General features: G+C 37.2%; 1 protein-coding gene across 6 annotated transcripts in view; it reads right to left on the bottom strand.

The window, feature by feature from the left end:
- The window catches only part of LOC121372034 (demethylmenaquinone methyltransferase-like), a 71671-nt gene extending 52969 nt beyond the window's left edge, over nt 1–18702 (bottom strand). The window contains exons 1-3 of one of the 6 annotated variants that reach the window (XM_041498280.1): nt 16417–16511; nt 16238–16288; nt 13881–14031 (exon numbers count right to left, since the gene is read on the bottom strand). In XM_041498280.1, coding sequence (XP_041354214.1) covers nt 13881–14031; nt 16238–16288; nt 16417–16472 — 258 coding nt within the window. In that variant the 5' untranslated portion in view covers nt 16473–16511. Of the gene's footprint in view, nt 1–13880; nt 14032–16237; nt 16289–16416; nt 16543–18627 lie in introns of those variants that run through there. The other 5 variants (XM_041498295.1, XM_041498288.1, XM_041498327.1 and 2 more) reach the window with 5 other exon arrangements.
- Between the last annotated feature and the right edge of the window lie 1050 nt (nt 18703–19752).

Genomic DNA, 19752 nt, shown 5'->3' with positions numbered 1-19752 from the left:
CAGAGAGGAATCAACCAAGTTTCAAACAGTCCAGAGAGGCATCAACCAGGTTGCTACAGTCCAGAGTGGAATCAACCAAGTTTCTATAGTCCAGAGAGGCATCAACCAAGTTGCTACAGTCCAGAGAGGCATCAACCAAGTTGCTACAGTCCAGAGAGGCATCAACCAATTTTCTAACAGTCCAGAGAGGCATCAACCAAGTTTATACAGTCCAGAAAGCCATCAACCAAGTTCTACAGTCCAGGGAGGAATCAACCAAGCTTCTAGTCCAGAGAGGCATCAACCAAGTTGCTACAGTCCAGAGAGCCATCAACGAAGTTGCTACAGTCCAGAGAGGAATCAACCACGTTTCTAGTCCAGAGAGGCATCAACCAAGTTCCTACAGTCCAAAGAGGAATCAACCAAGTTGCTACAGTCCAGAGAGGAATCAACCAAGTTTCTACAGTCCAGAGATGAATCAACCAAGTTTCTAACAGTCCAGAGAGGCATCAACCAAGTTTCTACAGTCCAGAGAGGCATCAGCCAAGTTTGTACAGTCCAGAAAGGCATCAACCAAGTTTCTACAGTCCAGAGAGGCATGAACCAGGTTGCTACAGTCCAGAGAGGAATCAACCAAGTTTCTACAGTCCAGAGAGGCATCAACCAAGTTGCTACAGTCCAGAGAGGCATCAACGATGTTGCTACAGTCCAGAGAGGAATCAACCAAGTTTCTAAGAGTCCAGAGAGGCATCAACCAAGTTTCTAACAGTCCAGAGAGGCATCAAATAACTTTCTACAGTCCAGAGAGGAATCAAACAAGTTTCTACTGTCCAGAGAGGAATCAACCAAGTTTCTAACAGTTCAGAGTGGCATCAATTAAGTTAGTACAGTCCAGAGAGGCATCAATCAATTTTCTACAGTCCAGAGAGGAATCATCCAAGTTTCTACAGTCCAGAGAGCCACCAACCAAGTTTCTACAGTCCAGAGAGCCACCAACCAAGTTTCTACAGTCCAGGGAGGAATCGACCAAGCTTCTAGTCCAGAGAGGCATGAACCAAGTTGCTACAGTCCAGAGAGGAATCAACCAAGTTGCTACACTCCAGAGAGGAATCAACCAAGTTTCTACAGTCCAGAGATGAATCAACCAAGTTTCTAACAGTCAAGAGAGGCATCAACTAAGTTTCCACAGTCCAGAGAGGCATCAACCAAGTTTCTACAGTCCAGAGAGGCATGAGCCAAGTTTATACAGTCCAGAAAGCCATCAACCAAGTTTCTTCAGTCCAGAGAGGAATTAACCAAGTTTCTACAGTCCAGAGAGCCACCATCCAAGTCTCTACAGTCCAGAGAGGAATGAACCAAGTTTCTAACAGCCCAGAGAGGCATCAACTAAGTTTCTACAGTCGAGAGAGGCATCAACCAAGTTTCTACAGTCCAGAGAGGCATCAACCAAGTTTCAACAGTCCAGAGAGGCATCAACCAAGTTTCTACAGTCCAGAGAGGAATCAACCAAGTTGCTACATTCCAGAGAGGAATCAACCAAGTTTCTACAGTCCAAAGAGGCATCAACCAAGTTGCTACAGTCCAGAGAGGAACCAACCAAGTTGCTACAGTCCAGAGAGGCATCAACCAAGTTGCTACAGTCCAGAGAGCCACCAACCGAGATTCTACAGTCCAGAGAGCCACTAACCGATTTTGTACAATCCAGAGAGGAATCAACCAAGTTTCTACAGTCGAGAGAGGCATCAACCAAGTTTCTACAGTCCAGAGAGGCATCAACCAAGTTTCAACAGTCCAGAGAGGCATCAACCAAGTTTCTACAGTCCAGAGAGGAATCAACCAAGTTGCTACATTCCAGAGAGGAATCAACCAAGTTTCTACAGTCCAGAGAGGCATCAACCAAGTTGCTACAGTCCAGAGAGGAACCAACCAAGTTGCTACAGTCCAGAGAGGCATCAACCAAGTTGCTACAGTCCAGAGAGCCACCAACCGAGATTCTACAGTCCAGAGAGCCACTAACCGATTTTGTACAATCCAGAGAGGAATCAACCAAGTTTCTACAGTCCAGAGAGGCATCAACCAAGTTTCTACTGTCCAGAGAGGAATCAACCAAGTTTCTAACAGTCCAGAGAGGCATCAACCAAGTTTCTAACAGTCCAGAGAGGAATCAACCAAGTTTCTACAGTCCAGAGAGCCACCAACCAAGTTTCTACAGTCCTGAGAGCCACCAACCAAGTTTCTACAGTCCAGAGAGAAATCAACCAAGTTTCTAACAGCCCAGAGAGGCATCAACTAAGTTTCTACAGTCCAGAGAGACATCAACCAAGTCTCTACAGTCCGGAGAGGCATCAACCAAGTTTCTACAGTCCAGAGAGGAATCAACCAAGGTTCTACAGTCCAGAGAGCCATCAAGCAAGTTTCTACAGTCCAGAGAGGCATCAAGCAACTTGCTACAGTCCAGAGAGGAATCAACTAAGTTGCTACAGTCTAGAGAGGCATCAACGAAGTTGCTACAGTCCAGAGAGGAATCAACCAAGTTGCTACAGTCTAGAGAGGCATCAACCAAGTTGCTACAGTCTAGAGAGCCACCAACCGAGTTTCTACAGTTCAGAGAGCCACCAACCAAGTTTCTACGGTCCAGAGAGGAATCAACCAAGTTTCTAACAGTCCAGAGAGGAATCAACCAAGTTTCTACAGTGTAGAGAGCCATCAACCAAGTTTCTACCATACAGAGAGCCACCAACCAAGTTTCTACAGTCCATAGAGTAATCAACCATGTTTCTACAGTCCAGAGAGGAATCAACCAAGTTTCTAACAGTCCAGAGAGGCATCCACTAAGTTTGTACAGTCCAGAGAGGCATCAACCAAGTTTCAACAGTCTAGAGAGCATCAACCAAATTTCTACAGTCCAGAGAGGCATCAACCAAGTTGCTACAGTCCATAAAGGAATCAATCAAGTTATTACAGTCCAGAGAGCCTTCAACCAAGTTTCTACACTCCAGAGAGGAATCAACCAAGTTTGTAACAGTCCAGAGAGGCATCAAACAAGTTTCTACAGTCCAGAGAGGAATCAACCAAGTTTCTACAGTCCAAAGAGCCACCAACGAAGTTTATACAGTCCATAGAGCCACCAACCAAGTTTCTACAGTCCAGAGAGGAATCAACCAAGTTTCTAACAGTCCAGAGAGGCATCAACGAAGTTGCTACAGTCCAGAGAGGAATCAACCAAGTTTCTAATAGTCCAGAGAGCCACCAACCAAGTTTCTATATTCCAGAGAGGAATCAACCAAGTTTCTAACAGTCCAGAGGCATCAACTATGTTTATAGTCCAGAGAAGCATCAACCAAGTTTCTCAGTCCAGAGAGGCATCAACCAAGTTTATACAGTCTGGAGAGCCACCAACCACGTTTCTGCAGTCCAGAGAGCTACCAAACAAGTTTCTACAATCCAGAGAGCCACCAACCAAGTTTCTACAGTCCATAGAGTAATCAACCAAGTTTCTACAGTCCAGAGAGGAATCAACCAAGTTTCTAACAGTCCAGAGAGGCATCCACTAAGTGTGTACAGTCCAGAGAGGCATCAACCAAGTTTCTACAGTCTGGAGATGCATCAACCAAGTTTCTACAGTCCAGAGAGACATCAACCAAGTTGCTACAGTCCATAAAGGAATCAATCAAGTTATTACAGTCCAGAGAGGCATCAACCAAGTTTCTACACTCCAGAGAGGAATCAACCAAGTTTCTAACAGTCCAGAGAGGCATCAACCAAGTTTCTACAGTCCATAGAGGAACCAACCAAGTTTCTACAGTCCAAAGAGCCACCAACCAAGTTTATACAGTCCATAGAGCCACCAACCAAGTTTCTACAGTCCAGAGAGGAATCAACCAAGTTTCTAACAGTCCAGAGCGGCATCAACGAAGTTGCTACAGTCCAGAGAGGAATCAACCAAGTTTCTAATAGTCCAGAGAGCCACCAACCAAGTTTCTACATTCCAGAGAGGAATCAACCAAGTTTCTAACAGTCCAGAGGCATCAACTAAGTTTATAGTCCAGAGAGGCATCAACCAAGTTTCTCAGTCCAGAGAGGCATCAACCAAGTTTCTACAGTCCAAAAAGGAATGAAGCAAGTTTCTTCTAGTCCAGAGATGCATCAACTAAGTTTCTACAGTCCAGAGAGGCATCAACCAAGTTTCTACAGTCCAGAGAGGAATCAACCACGTTTCTACAGTCCAAAAAGGAATCAAGCAAGTTTCTTCTAGTCCAGATAGGCATCAACTAAGTTTCTACAGTCCAGAGAGGCATCAACCAAGTTGTTACAGTCCAGAGAGGAATCAACCAAGTTTCTACAGTCCAGAGAGGAATCAACCAAGTTTCTAACAGTCCAGAGAAGCATCAACCAAGTTTCTACAGTCCAGAGAGGCATCAAATCAACGAAGTTTCGCAGCCAGTTTACCAACATAATCACCAGTTCATTAATTGTTTACCCTGTTTTTTTCTATCTGAATGACAAAACTGTTATCCGTAGTCAAAACCGTGTCTCTGTACAATGCAGTCGAATGGGTGCTTAACAAAATAATGGATGGTTGACTGGAATAAAACTACAATAAAAGGGTTTTAATAATCACCACATTGTACCACATACATCTTTACCATGACTGAAATAAAACTACCACGTGTATTAAATGACTGAACATTCAATCTTAACGTTACAAAAATCAAATAAAAGGGTTTTAATAATCACCACATTGTACAACATTCTATCACATACATCTTTACCATGATTGAAATAAAACTACAATAAAATGGTTTTAATAATCACCACATTGTACAACATTTTACCACATACATCTTTACCATGACTGAAATAAAATTACTGTAATGTTTATAGCATTAATACCAATAGCAATATAGAAACTATTATCGTTTAGTTACTATTACCGGAAATGTTGATATAACAATGTCATGAAGTGTATCCTAGGGTTACGTCATAGCCAAGCAGACAGGTTTATGCCCCCAGTGAATAAAAGCCATTATCATTTTTGATATGATTTTGTTGAACCAGAACATTACAGAATTGGCGATGAGGTAAATCTGGAACTTGGTTATTATGGTAATTTACGGTAGAGTCGATCCGTTTAACCAGGTTGTCGAATCTTGGAATGCGTACACCGAACGCCTTTCGGCCTACTTCGAAGCTAATGAAGTTACGGACACGTCTAAGCAACGAGCTATTCTGTTGAGCGTTATTGGACCAAAAACGTATCCATTTATGCAAAATCTCGTATCTCCTGACCGTCCTACTGACAAAACGTTTGAGGAATTAATACAGGTTATTTAAGTTCACCACCACCCAAAACTCTCGGTTATCGTTCAGAAATTTAAATTTAACACATGTTTCCAAGACAGATGTCAAAGGATTTCAGAGTTTGTTGCAGAATTGAGATGTTTCGCCAAACATTGTGAATACGGTGCAATGTTAGATTACATGCTGCGTGGGGTTACTGATGAAGGTGTCGAAAAACGTTTACTGTCCGAAGCAAACCTAAATTTCAGTCCTGTACTAGAAATTTCGCGGAGTATGAAAATGGCTGCTCACAATGTGACATGCATTCAAAATGGTATGCATGGTTCTGTTTCTTCTCGACAGGAGGAAAAGGTAAATAAAGTGTTTCACAAAAACAAACAAAACAATCTAGGACATAATGAGGTCTAAAGAATTTGTTAGTCGCCATGCTAAAAACTTTAGAAATCAGAACGTGAAGTGTTATAGATGTGACCGATCACATTCTTCTTCTTCATTTTAATGATACTATTTGCAACTACTGTCATAAAAAGGGCACACTGTTAAAGCTTGTTGTCGCAAAACTAGACAAACCACTCACACAGCCAATATGGTTCAGCAAAATGATAACTCAGATAGAGACAATGATGGTTCATTCCATGTGAATCCTGATGAGGAGGAATACTCATTGTATCATGTAAATGAATACAAGATCATCGTCTGTATTGATCACTGTGAATGTCTGCATGAACAGTAAACCAGTTATAAATAATGCATGTTGACACAGGCGCTAATGTATCTGATGAGTGAGTCGTGCTATAAGAAAACATGGTCTGAACGTGAAGCTTCTCCGTTGAGGAAATCGAAAGCCATACTTTGTACATAAAAAGGTGAACAAATTAAGGTATTCGGTGTCATAGACATTTGTGTAGAATATTAGGGATAAAGGGTCGATGCATCTGTTATGATTGTCAAAGGTCAAAAAGCAAATCTACTTGGAAGAGACTTAAAATTATTCGTCTGAATTGAAAGCTACATCTCTCACTCAAATCCTGGACAAGTACTCTACCATTTTTAAAGATGAACTGGGAGAAATTAAAGGGGTAGTCGGAAACATTTATGTTGATCCAAATGCGCAACCCAAATTCTTCAAACCACGACCAGTGCCTTATGAAATGCACGCAAAAGTGGAACTCGAATTGGATAGAATCGTGAAAGAAGGAATCATCGAACCTGTTAAGTATAGTGACTGGGCATCTCCAATTGTACATGTTTTGAAAGAAGACGGAACAGTTAGGATCGATCTGTAGTGATTACAAAGATTGAAGATCTGTATGCCACACTATCTGGATGTAAAACGTTCACAAACATTGATCTCAAAAGTGCGTACCTTCAACTTCCTCTTCATAAAAAGTCAAAGCAGTTCACAAGCATCAATACTCACCGTGGTCTATTTTGCTACAATAAACTTCCTTTTGGAATTTCTTCATCTCCAGAAATCTTTCAAAGATGAATGGATAATCTCCTTCAAAGGATTCCAATGACACGTGGATATCAGGATGACATTCTGATCTCTGATGAAGATGATACTCATCATGTTCAAAATGTTGAAACTGTGATGCATGTATTCGTGTTAGGCAGGATATGTGTACTTTTCAAGCCAAAGAGGTAGTGTACCTAGGTCACAGAATTGATGCAGAAGGACTGCATCTGGTTCAAAACAAAGTCGAAGCTATCACAAAAGCTCCTTCACCTACCAATGTCACTAAACTGAAGTCATACCATGGTCTTCTGAATTATTATGGAAAATTCCTTCCTAACCTTTCCACTGTTTTGGCTCCCTTTCATCTCTTGCTGACAAAAGATGTAAAATGGCGATGGACAAGTTACCAAGAAAACGCATTTTCCGAGTTGAAAAAATGCTTCAGTCTTCCAAAGTGTTGATGCATTATGATGCCAATAAAGATTTAATTCTGGCTTGTGACGCTTCACAGTATGGCACTGGAGCTGTACTATTACACAAAATGCCTGATAGAACAGAGAAACCTGTAGCTTTCGCCTCTAGAACCCTGATCTCTGATGAGAAAAAGTATTCGCAAATTGAAAAAGAAGCACTCTGTAGTTTTTGGTGTTAAAAAGTTCAACTCGTATTTGTTCGGTCGAACATTCTGCATTGCAAATGACCATAAGCCACTACAAACACTGTTTGGGGAATCTAAAGGAATTTCAACAATGGCTTCTGCTCTTATACAGAGATGGGCATTAAATCTTTCTGCCTACAAGTACACATTCAGGTATATTCCGGGTGAGGACATGCTGATGCCATGAGCAAACTTTCATAAGCTATGAAACCAGAATCTGTGCCAATCCCTGCAGAAAAAGTGTTTTTGGTTAACTTTCTTGATTCTTTTCCAGTTACACCTGAGGAAATCGAGAAACTGACTCGTGCCGATCCTGTTCTTTCGAGAGTGAAAAGATTCATTACGATTGGACGAATTCAGATGAACCTGAATTGAAGCAGTATCATTTTCGAAGAAATTAGTTGAACACTCATGGTGGAATTGTACTATGGGGATCAAAAGTAGTCGTGCCCCCACAGGGACGTTCACGTGTTCTCACAATGTTACATGATTCTCACACTAGAATTGTGAAAATGAAGACCCTTGTGCGTAGTTATGTTTGGTGACCAAATATTGACTCTGAAATCGAAATGACAGTTCGCAAGTGTAATTCGTGCCAAGTTAATGTGAAAAGCACACCAGCTGTTGAAATGCACCCCTGGGAGTATCCACACGGTCCGTAGAAACGCATCCACATTGACTATGCTGGTCCTTTAATGAACAAAATGTTTCTGATTATAGTTCATGCTTTCTCAAAATGGACGGATGTACATGTGATGACAACGGCAACTTCGCACGCCACAATCGAGAAACTCGAGATGGCATTTGCCACGCATGGCTTGCCTACCACCGTTGTATTCGACAATGGAACATCTTTTACAAGCAACGAATTTGAAGCATTCATGGCTCGAAACAATATCGAACACATAAAGACTGCTCCCTACCACCCAGGATCCAACGGACCAGCAGAATGCTGTGTCCAAACATTCAAAGAAGCAATGAAAAAAATCGCAAGGTGATCTGTAGAATCAAAAGTGTCTCGCTTTTTGTTCAGATACCGAGTTATGCCACACTCAACGACTGGAAAGTCACCTTCGGAACTTTTAATGGGGAGGAAGTTGAGAACTCATCTTGACCTCCTTAACCCTGATGAGACTGCAAAAATTAAAAATGTTCAAGCAAAACATAAAGTTCACCATAATACACTCTGCAATAATAAAACTCTTTCTGTTGGTGACAAATTATTTGCAACAAAATTTAGTGGAGGTTCTCGCTGGATTCCAGGCACCATTCTAAGTCAAACCAGATCGGTATCCGTCATAAAAACACTTGAAGGTCAGATTATTCGTAGACACCATGACCATTTGAAACGTTCTTACACAAATGAAACTGTGAAATTCTGATGTTATTCTGGATTCCATGAATACCACACAACATACCATACCAGTAAACAGTCAACCCATTGTGCTCAACCCTGTGCAGCACAGTCAACCCATTGTGCTCAACCCTATGCAGCACAGTCAACACATTGTGCTCATCCCTGTGCAGCAGGCCGCTCCAGAGGCTGTCAACCAACCAGTTCCTGTTCGCAGATCTACTAGACATTCAAAACCACCAGACAGACTGAATCTCTAAGTGCAGAGATATTTCAGTGTTATTTTAGTATTGTTCTAAAATGAGTTGTTTGCTCTGAAGTTAATTTGCAAAGTTAACATTTTAGTTAGATAAACAAGTTAAAAACTGTTCGAGATGAACAACAATGTGTGTTAAGATACTATGTACCGTTCCAGATACAAAATAAGTTTATTTGAATTACGTTGACCATGTTAGTATTGAGTAACATTTATTCAGTAAAATATTCAAGGATTATGTTTTAAACCTGGAAGGAAAGGAATGTAATGTTTATATCATTAATACCAATAGCGACATAGAAACTATTATCGTTTAGTACGAAAGTGTTGATATAACAATGCCCTGAAGTGTATCCTAGGGTTACATCATAGCCAAGCAGACAACAAGTATATGTCCTCAGTGAAAAAAAGTCACTATCATTTTTGATACGAGTTTGTTGAACCAGAACATTACAATTACAATAAAAGGGTTTTAATAATCACCACATTGTACCACATTGCACCACATATATCTTTACCATGACTGGAATAAAACTTCAATAAAAGGGTTTTAATAACCACATTGTACCACATACATCTTTACCATGACTGAAATAAAACTACAATAAAAGGGTTTTAATAATCGCCACATTGTACTACATTGTACCACACATCTTTACCATGACCGGAATAAAACTACAATAAAAGGGTTTTAATAATCATCACATTGTACCACGTTGTACCACATACATCTTTACCATGACTCGAATAAAACTTCAATAAAAGGATTTTAATAATCATCACATTGTGCTATATATATATATATATATATATATATATATATATATATATATATCTTTACCATGACTGAAATAAAACTACAATAAAAGGGTTTTAATAATCACCACATTGTACCACATACATCTTTACCATGACTGAAATAAAACTACAATAAAAGGGTTTTAATAATCATCACATTGTACCATATACATCTTTACCATGACTCAAATAAAACTTCAATAAAAGGATTTTAATAATCATCACATTGTACCACATACATCTTTACCATAACTGGAATAAAACTACAATAAAAGGGTTTTAATAATCACCACATTGTACCACACTGTAACACTTACATCTTTGCCATGGCTGGAATAAAACTACAATAAAAGGGTTTTAATAATCACCACATTGTACCACACTGTACCACATACATCTTTACCATGACTCAAATAAAACTTCAATAAAAGGATTTTAATAATCATCACATTGTACCACATACATCTTTCCATAACTGGAATAAAACTACAATAAAAGGGTTTTAATAATCGCCACATTGTACTATACTGTACCACACATCTTTACCAAGACTGGAATAAAACTACAATACAAGGGTTTTAATAATCATCACATTGTACCACATTGTACCACATACATCTTTACCATGACTCAAATAAAGCTTCAATAAAAGGATTTTAATAATCATCACATTGTACCACATACATCTTTACCATAACTGGAATAAAACTACAATAAAAGGGTTTTAATAATCACCACATTGTACCACATACATCTTTGCCATGACTTGAATAAAACTACAATAAAAAGGTTTTAATAATCACCACATTGTACCAAATACATCTTTACCATAACTGGAATAAAACTACAATAAAGGGGTTTTAATAATCACCACATTATACCACATACATCTTTGCCATGGCTGGAATAAAACTACAATAAAAGGGTTTTAATAATCACCACATTGTACCACATACATCTTTGCCATGACTGAAATAAAACTACAATAAAAGGGTTTTAATAATCACCACATTGTACCACATACATCTTTGCCATGACTGGAATAAAACTACAATAAAAGGGTTTGAATAATCACCACATTGTACCACATTGTATCACATACATCTTTGCCATAACTGGAATAAAACTACAATAAAAGGGTTTTAATAATCATCACATTGTACCACACTGTACCACATACATATTTGCCATGGCTGGAATAAAACTACAATAAAAGGGTTTTAATAATCACCACATTGTACCACATACATCTTTATCATAACTGGAATAAAACTACAATAAAAGGGTTTTAATAATCATCACATTGTACCACATACATCTTTACCATAACTGGAATAAAACTACAATAATAATCACCACATTGTACCACATACATCTTTACCATAACTGGAATAAAACTACAATAAAATGGTTTTAATAATCACCACATTGTACCACATACATCTTTGCCATGACTGGAATAAAACTACATGTACAATAAAAGGGTTTTAATAATCACCACATTGTACCACATTGTATCACATACATCTTTGCCATAACTGGAATAAAACTACAATAAAAGGGTTTTAATAATCACCACATTGTTCACATTGTACCACATACATCTTTACCATGACTGGAATAAAACTACAATAAAAGGGTTTTAATAATCATCACATTGTACTATATACATATTTACCAAATGAATGAATGATTGCTTAATGACACCCCAGCACAAAAAAATACATCGGCTATTGGGTGTCAAACATGAAGTGTTGATCAACATCAGTATAACAATTCATGAGTCAGGTAATAATAAAATGTAAAGAACTGTGCAAAAATACAAATATCGCAGATAGATCAAATTAAAATTTAGAGTAAAAGTCGGTATCACGTAAAAATTGTAATATAAATCTGGATGGAATCGTAATGATTCCATCACATTTCTTCGACCAAATATATCTTTTCGAGTTTCTTTCAGATACTTACACTCCACCAAAATGTGGCATACCGTCAGAGTAACATCATTACATCTTTACCATGAATGGAATAAAACTACAATAAAAGGGTTAAACCCTTTTAATAATCACCACATTGTACCACATATATCTTTACCGAGAAATATTCCACAGACAAATTGTATGTTCAATATATTCAGTTAACAATACATTTGCACAGTGCACAAATAAATAAATTTCAATAAACCACAATTTATCATTTCATACCACGTGTGTTAAATGGCTGAATGTTCAATCTTAACGTTACAAAAATCAACTACATTTATATACCAGCTTAAAACACATTTCGAAAATGTCTCTATCAAATATGTTTAAACTTTAAACTTTATTTAGATTCACTCAGGCCGTCAAACGACAGCATAATATGAGGACATATTTTACAATAGTTATTTACAGTGTTATTTACAGTGACAAGATGGCAACAGGAGTTCTTCATAGAATATATAAAGACATAATTCAAAATAGCTATATACACATTTTAAAAAAGAAGACACATGGTGACAGAACATTTAAATAAAGCAGATCAATTTTTGTTAGTCAGTACTTTTAAAAGTATAAAATGATATTGAAGATGTTTACTAAATTTCTTGTAATTTCAGAGATTAATTTTGACAATTTACGGAGAATGCTTATTCTATTACAATTAAACAGTTCTTTGAATTTAAAAGTGCTAGTTTTTTTTATAATAATATGGCTTTATAAACCTTTTGCGTGTATTCATAATATAATTACATTTATATAAGTAGTGATATTCATCTCCAATATCATTTTCTTCGCACAATGTGATACAATGTGGTGATGCATATGTTTGAAGCATATATTTGGTAATTTTGACATAGTCTTAGTGAAAAAACCTGCTACATTTTCCCCGAGGGATCTTTTATAAGCACCATCCCACATACAGGATAACACATGCCACGGCCTTTGATATGCCAGTAGTGGTGCACTGGTTGGAACGAGAAATAGCTCAATGGATCCACCGACGGGGATCGATCCCAGACCGACTGCGCATCAAGAAAGCACTTTACTACTAGGATACGTTCCACCCCATTCTGGCTTGTTATACTACATTGCTATACTACACTGCTCTAACTTCATACACTATGCCAATAAAGTACACAGAGACCATATCATTCTACAGATACTCATTAAAAATAATGACTGTTTAAAAAAATACCACATATGACATATTATAATTATTTTTCAAATAAATTTATACAGCGACTTTGATAATTATTTTATTCCCTGAGCGAGTTCCATAAATATGGTGTGGCACAGACTGATTTATAACAAACGTTAGGTATAATTGTGTTCGATTCACAGTCGATGATAACAACATTCAACGAGTTCGGTTGAGCTTAAAGGGACATTCCCGAGTTTGCTGCATTATAAGATGTTTCCGACTAATAAAATATTTCTACGATTAAACTTATATATTATATATATTTTCTTGTTTAGAATATCAGTGTATGTATATTCAATGTGTATCTGGTCGTCCTAATATTTGATTTTGTCTTCAAATAATTTCGTACGTACGAAAAAATCTGTTTTAGGAAATAAAATGAAATTTAACCTAGTACAAATATTAGAACGATCAGAAACACGTTTAATATACAGCCACTAATATTTTATGCAGAAAAATATATTTGATATGTAATTACAATCGTTAAAAAGTCCCTGTTAGTCGATAGCATCCTAAAAATTGCAGCAAACTCAGGAATGTCCCTTTAATTCCATAATGCTCTAAAATATATCTCAGAGGTCCTACTTTTCCACACACTGTCTCAAACGCTCAATTTACCTGTGCTGTCTTATTTCCAGCAGGTCTTTTCTTTTCTTAGTGCTAGCCATATTTCTTTTGGTTTGCTCTTTATAAAAATAACAGCAGGCCATATTTTACTTCCTATTTCGAGCACCGACATACAGAAGGGAAGCAAACTGAGTACAACAAATCTTACTTTGTCATAATTCCCGCTCGTCTTGTGGTATTGTTCGATACAGCAGGACATATTTCTTTTACTTCCTATTTCGAGCACCGACATACCGAAGGGAAGCAAACTGAATACAACAAAGCTTACCTTGTCGTATTCATCGCTCGTCTTGTGGTAATGTTCGATACAGTCTGTATGTCCGAGTCCTTTAGATTGTCGATGGGCAATAACCTTCAAGCATTCCTCTAACTGGAGCTGGGCTGACCGGTCATCATGTGTTGCAGCATACATATTAAGACTAGAATTTTAAAGATGTAAAAATTATATAGTAACATCAATGACCATGCTTATATTTAAAAAGTTATAGTTTTTGTTTAACGACACCACTAGAGCACATTGATTTATTAATCATCGGCTATTGGATATCATATATTATTTATGGTAACTCTTAAGGCAGAGAATGCAGGAACTGAATTTCAGGACATCTTGTTTTAAAACATTTACGGGGAAGCATATCCACTAACCCTCTAAAATGTTTGCTTTGGGCCCTCGATCTCAGTCACACCCCCGCGTGTCTGTAATTTGTGTCTAGATAGCGGTAATTAATGGCTTGTCTACCTACCAAATATACACTTGTCAATAAGGAATCACAGGTGGACGCCACTGAAAGTACTGAATAGACCAATTAACTAACAAAACACTCCTTTTATCATTTCAGTACGTATGTTATTGCATGGACAAAACATGATACAGTTATTTCGACACGTTGACAATGGTGGTTTATTTTGTATTGTGAAGTAATATATACTTATTGCTGGCTTACTGGGATGGATATTATTACAGAACATGGTATCAGGTACATTTATTTCTTCAGTTCTAAGACTAATTCCTGACGTGACGCGTTAAATATTACGTAACCACCGGCTCGTCAGAGGGCGTATTCACTGGGATAGTACAAAATGGCTGCGCCCGTTATATATAATAGCCGTCACATTTAACCGTTTTGTTAATTAAATATAATAATATACTTGATATTAAAGGGACACGCCTGAGTTTGCTGCATTGTAAGATGTTTCCTACTAATAAAATATTTCTATGATTAAACTTACATATTAAATATAGTTTCTTATTTAGAATATCAGTGTCTGTATATTCAATGTGTTTCTAGCCGTGTTAATATTTGTAAGAAGCCCAAACTGGATTTTGTCTTCAAATAATTTCGTACGTACGAAAAAACTATATTTTAGGAAATAAAACGAAATTTAACCTAGTATAAATATTAGAACGATCAGAAACACGTTTAATATACAGCCACTAATATTGTAAACAAGAAAACATATTTAATATATAAGTTTAATCGTAGAAATATTTTATTAGTCGATAACATCTTAAAACATTGCGACCGGCCTCGGTGGCGTCGTGGCAGGCCATCGGTCTACAGGCTGGTAGGTACTGGGTTCGGATCCCAGTCGAGGCATGGGATTTTTAATCCAGATACCGACTCCAAACCCTGAGTGAGTGCTCCGTAAGGCTCAATGGGTAGGTGTAAACCACTTGCACCGACCAGTGATCCATAACTGGTACAACAAAGGCCTTGGTTTGTGCTATCCTGCCTGTGGGAAGCGCAAATAAAAGATCCCTTGCTGCCAATCGGAAGAGTAGCCCATGTAATGGCGACAGCGGGTTTCCTCTCAAAATCTGTGTGGTCCTTAACCATATGTCTGACGCCATATAACCGTAAATAAAATGTGTTGAGTGCGTCGTTAAATAAAACATTTCTTTCTTTCTTTCTTTCTTAAAACATTGCAGCAAACTCGGGAATGTCCCTTTAAGCAATTATGTGCAATAATTTGTTGAAGGTTTCAGGGGTAACGAAAAGGCAGATGTTGCTGCCAAGTCTGCTTTGAACTAGGGTAGTCATAGACGCTACCCGTTATCTCAGAAACGAGCAGCTTGACCCCCCATTTTTTTCTGATTCACTTTAAGTGTGAGGGGTGGTAGTATTTATATCCGTGGCGTTTATGTCGGTTGATACGTTGCAGGTAGGAGTTTTAGCCACATATGTTACTATTGTCGTCTATGGGATTTGATTTGGTACTATACACCCTACAGGCGATGCAGGAAGGATGAAGTAGTCTTGTGCCGTGCCCGCATCGGCCATACATATTTGACGCATTCATTTATTTTAAAGAAGGACCCTCCCCCTCAGTGTGAACATTGTCAGTGTACACTGACTGTGCGCCACATTTTGGAGGAGTGTGATCGCCTCAGGAAATAAAATGAAATTTAACCTAGTACAAATATTAGAACGACCAGAAACACGTTTAATATACAACCACTAATATGTTATGCAGAAAAATATATTTTATATGTAATTACAATCGTTGAAAAGTCTCTGTTAGTCGATAACAGTTTAAAAAGTGCAGCAAACTCAGGAATGTCCCTTTAATTATAAAGTTTTTAAAACACTTTCACTTGTAGACAAAATTTTAAACTATACTTACCTTGATTTTATGTATTGTATTATACTTTTCACCCACAAAATGGCCGACTGCCTGAAAGAAAACGGTTCACTTCTGTAAATATTTACAACGAACTACTATAACAAACCGATGTTCCTGGTCCCTTGCAGTTCGTTATAAGAGTACTTTACTGTATCTAAATAATATTTTCATATACTTACAATTCGTGACACCCAGTGGCCGATATGTATTTTTGTGCTGGTGTGTCGTTAAACATTCATTCATTTATTCATTGTTGAAGGTTTCAGGTCGTTTTGCCCTTATTCAGATTCGTCCCGAGTCATTTCGTCCCGGGTAGGTTCGTCCTCCAAACGAATCGTTTCGCCCTCCCCTCCCACCCTCATATATACATATTGTGTCTTTTGTTTTTCAGCAAGGAGCTATTTGAACGGAAATAAATAAATCATAGTAGCGAGCTATGTCTAAAGACATAATAATACTAGTGATAATTAAAGGCGAATTGACCTTACCGGGGGACGAAACAACTCGGGGCGAAAATGGATAACGGCGAAATGACTCGGGTGCGAAACTGTTTGGATCAAAACGACCCACATTCTTCGTTGAACATGCACACCAGTCCAAAAGCCATACGCAAGCATTCCTTTATGTATAAGTAGCACAAATGTTACGCTTCACTACATCAACTGAAAGTGACATTCCTGAGTTTGCTGCATTTTTAAAGATGTTATCGACAAACAGATACTTTTTAACGATTGTAATTACATATCAAATATATTTTTCTGCATAGAATGTTAGTGGCTGTATATTAAACGTGTTGCTGTATATTAAACGTGTTTCTGTTCATTCTAATATTTGTACTAGGTTAAATTGTATTTTATTTCGTGAAATATTTGATTTCGTACGTACGAAATTATTTGAAGACAAAACCCTGTTTGGTCTTCTTACAAATATTAACACGGACAGAAACACATTGAATATACAGACACTGATACTCTAAACAAGCAAATATATTTAATATGTAAGTTTAATCGTAGAAATATTTTATTAGTCGGAAACATCTTACAATGCAGCAAACTCGGGAATGTCCCTTGAACAGGTCACGGATGTTGAACAGTATTCGGTAGATCATGACTGACACGATAACACTGTTTTCCAAAATAAAGTTGATGTAGCTATGCCTGCGTTTCATTCGATAATCACCTGTCTTACTGACATCTTTCTTTGAATTTCAAGAGTAAACACCACCTTGTACATCAATGAGAGCCCAAACAAGTAAATGCTAAATTAGGTAGAGTATCATTAAATAGATATTTACAAAATATTTACATAATCGACAAAAATCAGTTTTATTTTATTTCTTATACTACTTTAGTAGTTGTACGACTGTCTTTTTTAATGAAACAATAAGGGGAAAATAGAGCTGTGATAAACGTCTATGTGAGTTAGGGGGTTTGTTGTTTTTTCAGGGGGAAGGGAGGCATATTTTATTAAATTTTAAATACTGATACATGTGGAGAATTAAACATCACTGGAAATCCGCGTGAATAATTAACTACAATTCTAACTGTTAAAAGTAGCAAACACATTCCACTAAAGTTAATTTTATTGTATGAATCTTTTAATTTTGCGTTGTTAAAAAAAACACCTTGACAGGCGGCTCCAGAGACTTCGTATAAGTTAATGTTTCACTGATTTTGGTCTTAAACCATTCCGATGTAAACTTTAGTAAACCATTTTTCGTAGCCATTTTACAATATGATACGAAATATGTACGTTAGTCGCTAGAGATTCACAGCTCCTGCGATGCTACTCACGATACCCATGACAACTGTCGATTATGCCCCCCCCCCCTCCCCCACCCAATTTGTATATAGCCTCGAGACCGCCAAATTCGGCAAGGGACGTTACTCTTCGCGCACATACGCAATGGGAATGTGAAAGAGGTCTATTAGTCTAGTAGTTTCTCACATGTATTTGCCTTTAAAGGGACATTCCCGAGTTTGCTGCAATGTTTTAAGATGTTATCGACTAATAAAATATTTCTACGATTAAACTTATATATTAAATATATTTTCTTGTTTACAATATTAGTGGCTGTATATTAAACGTGTTTCTGATCGTTCTAATATTTGTACTAGGTAAATATTCATTTTATTTCCTAAAAAAATTTATTTGATGACAAAATCCAGTTTGGGCTTCTTACTAATATTAAGACGACCAGAAAGACATTGAATATACAGACGCTGATATTCTAAACAAGATTCTGCAAGTAAGGTTTTGATTGGTGGACATGAGCTCCAACTGGCTGGTGTTAGATTCACATGTAATAGTGGAGCTAATTTTAATTAGATTGGATGAATGACATTTTTTAACAAACAAACTTAAAAAGAAAAACATAAATAAAAACTTACCAAGCTGAGAATCAAAAAACAACAAAACCAAGAATGAATGAATGAATGAATGAATGTTTAACGACACCCCAGCACAAAAATAAATATCGGCTATTGGGTGTCACAAATGGTAAGTATATGGAAATATTTACAAAACCAAGAACGTACGCACAGACTCCCAAACATGTGAGAACACAATAACAAACAAAACAAAAATATTATGCGTAGAACAAGTCTGTATATATTAACAGAGAAAAAACCCTGACAAAAGGCGTTTGGAGAATTCAAAACATGTTCGTTCTACCAGCTTAGAAATGTCAGTGTATAAACTCGTGACCTTTCTCGATAATGTTTCGTGAGTAATAGCTTCCATAATAACTTAACAATTATCCGCCAAAACTGCAGGGTCGAGGCTTTGATAGAAAAAACCCGGCATTAAACCACGTGGAACGCTTCAATGTGACACGTATTACACACGGAGGGTTGTAAAGCAGTTTGGCAGCAATCATAACGTTCCAACAAACGCTTTTAAGCTTGCCCCGCAAAAATGGCACGCTAACAAAAACGACCACGAACCGCTCGTCGGCGCTGTACAAAAGGGTAATTGTGCTGTTGAAGACATTAAAATACAGATGAAGAATAAATAGCAATTTAGTTGAGCTGTCGATAAACATATGCTATATAAAGTGAATAAGTTATATTTACCTAATATGCTTGTTTTCGTCCTTGAGTTCTTTTGATGGCAGTATCTAGACGAAGTATGAAAATGCTATCACATCAAAATGTGTTCAGTGTATCAGTATAGCTGAACATCATACAAATATAACAGGTTTTTTTGTTGTTGTTTTTTCCTTTCTTTTCTTTTTCTTTTCTTTCTTTCTTTTTTTTTTTTTTTTCTTTTTTTTTTTAGAACGGAATTTGTGTTATAATATTTTCTATATCTATTTGTATTTTTTTTAATTTTGTTTTTATGTCGCTGAATTCTTGCTTGGCGGATACAACCTTCACAGGTTGTACCATTCTTCTATGTCTAAAAAGAAAACTGGAAAAAGGTGTTGGTATTCTCATTCTTTAAACATAGTAAACATTATAATGGCATTATCATCATTAAAAAAGAAAGGAACAAAGAAACAAAATAAAAGAAAA

The sequence above is a fragment of the Gigantopelta aegis genome, chromosome 1 (assembly GCF_016097555.1).
Source record: "Gigantopelta aegis isolate Gae_Host chromosome 1, Gae_host_genome, whole genome shotgun sequence".
In the NCBI taxonomy this organism is placed as follows: domain Eukaryota; kingdom Metazoa; phylum Mollusca; class Gastropoda; order Neomphalida; family Peltospiridae; genus Gigantopelta; species Gigantopelta aegis.
This window is presented reverse-complemented; position numbering and strand designations above follow the sequence as displayed.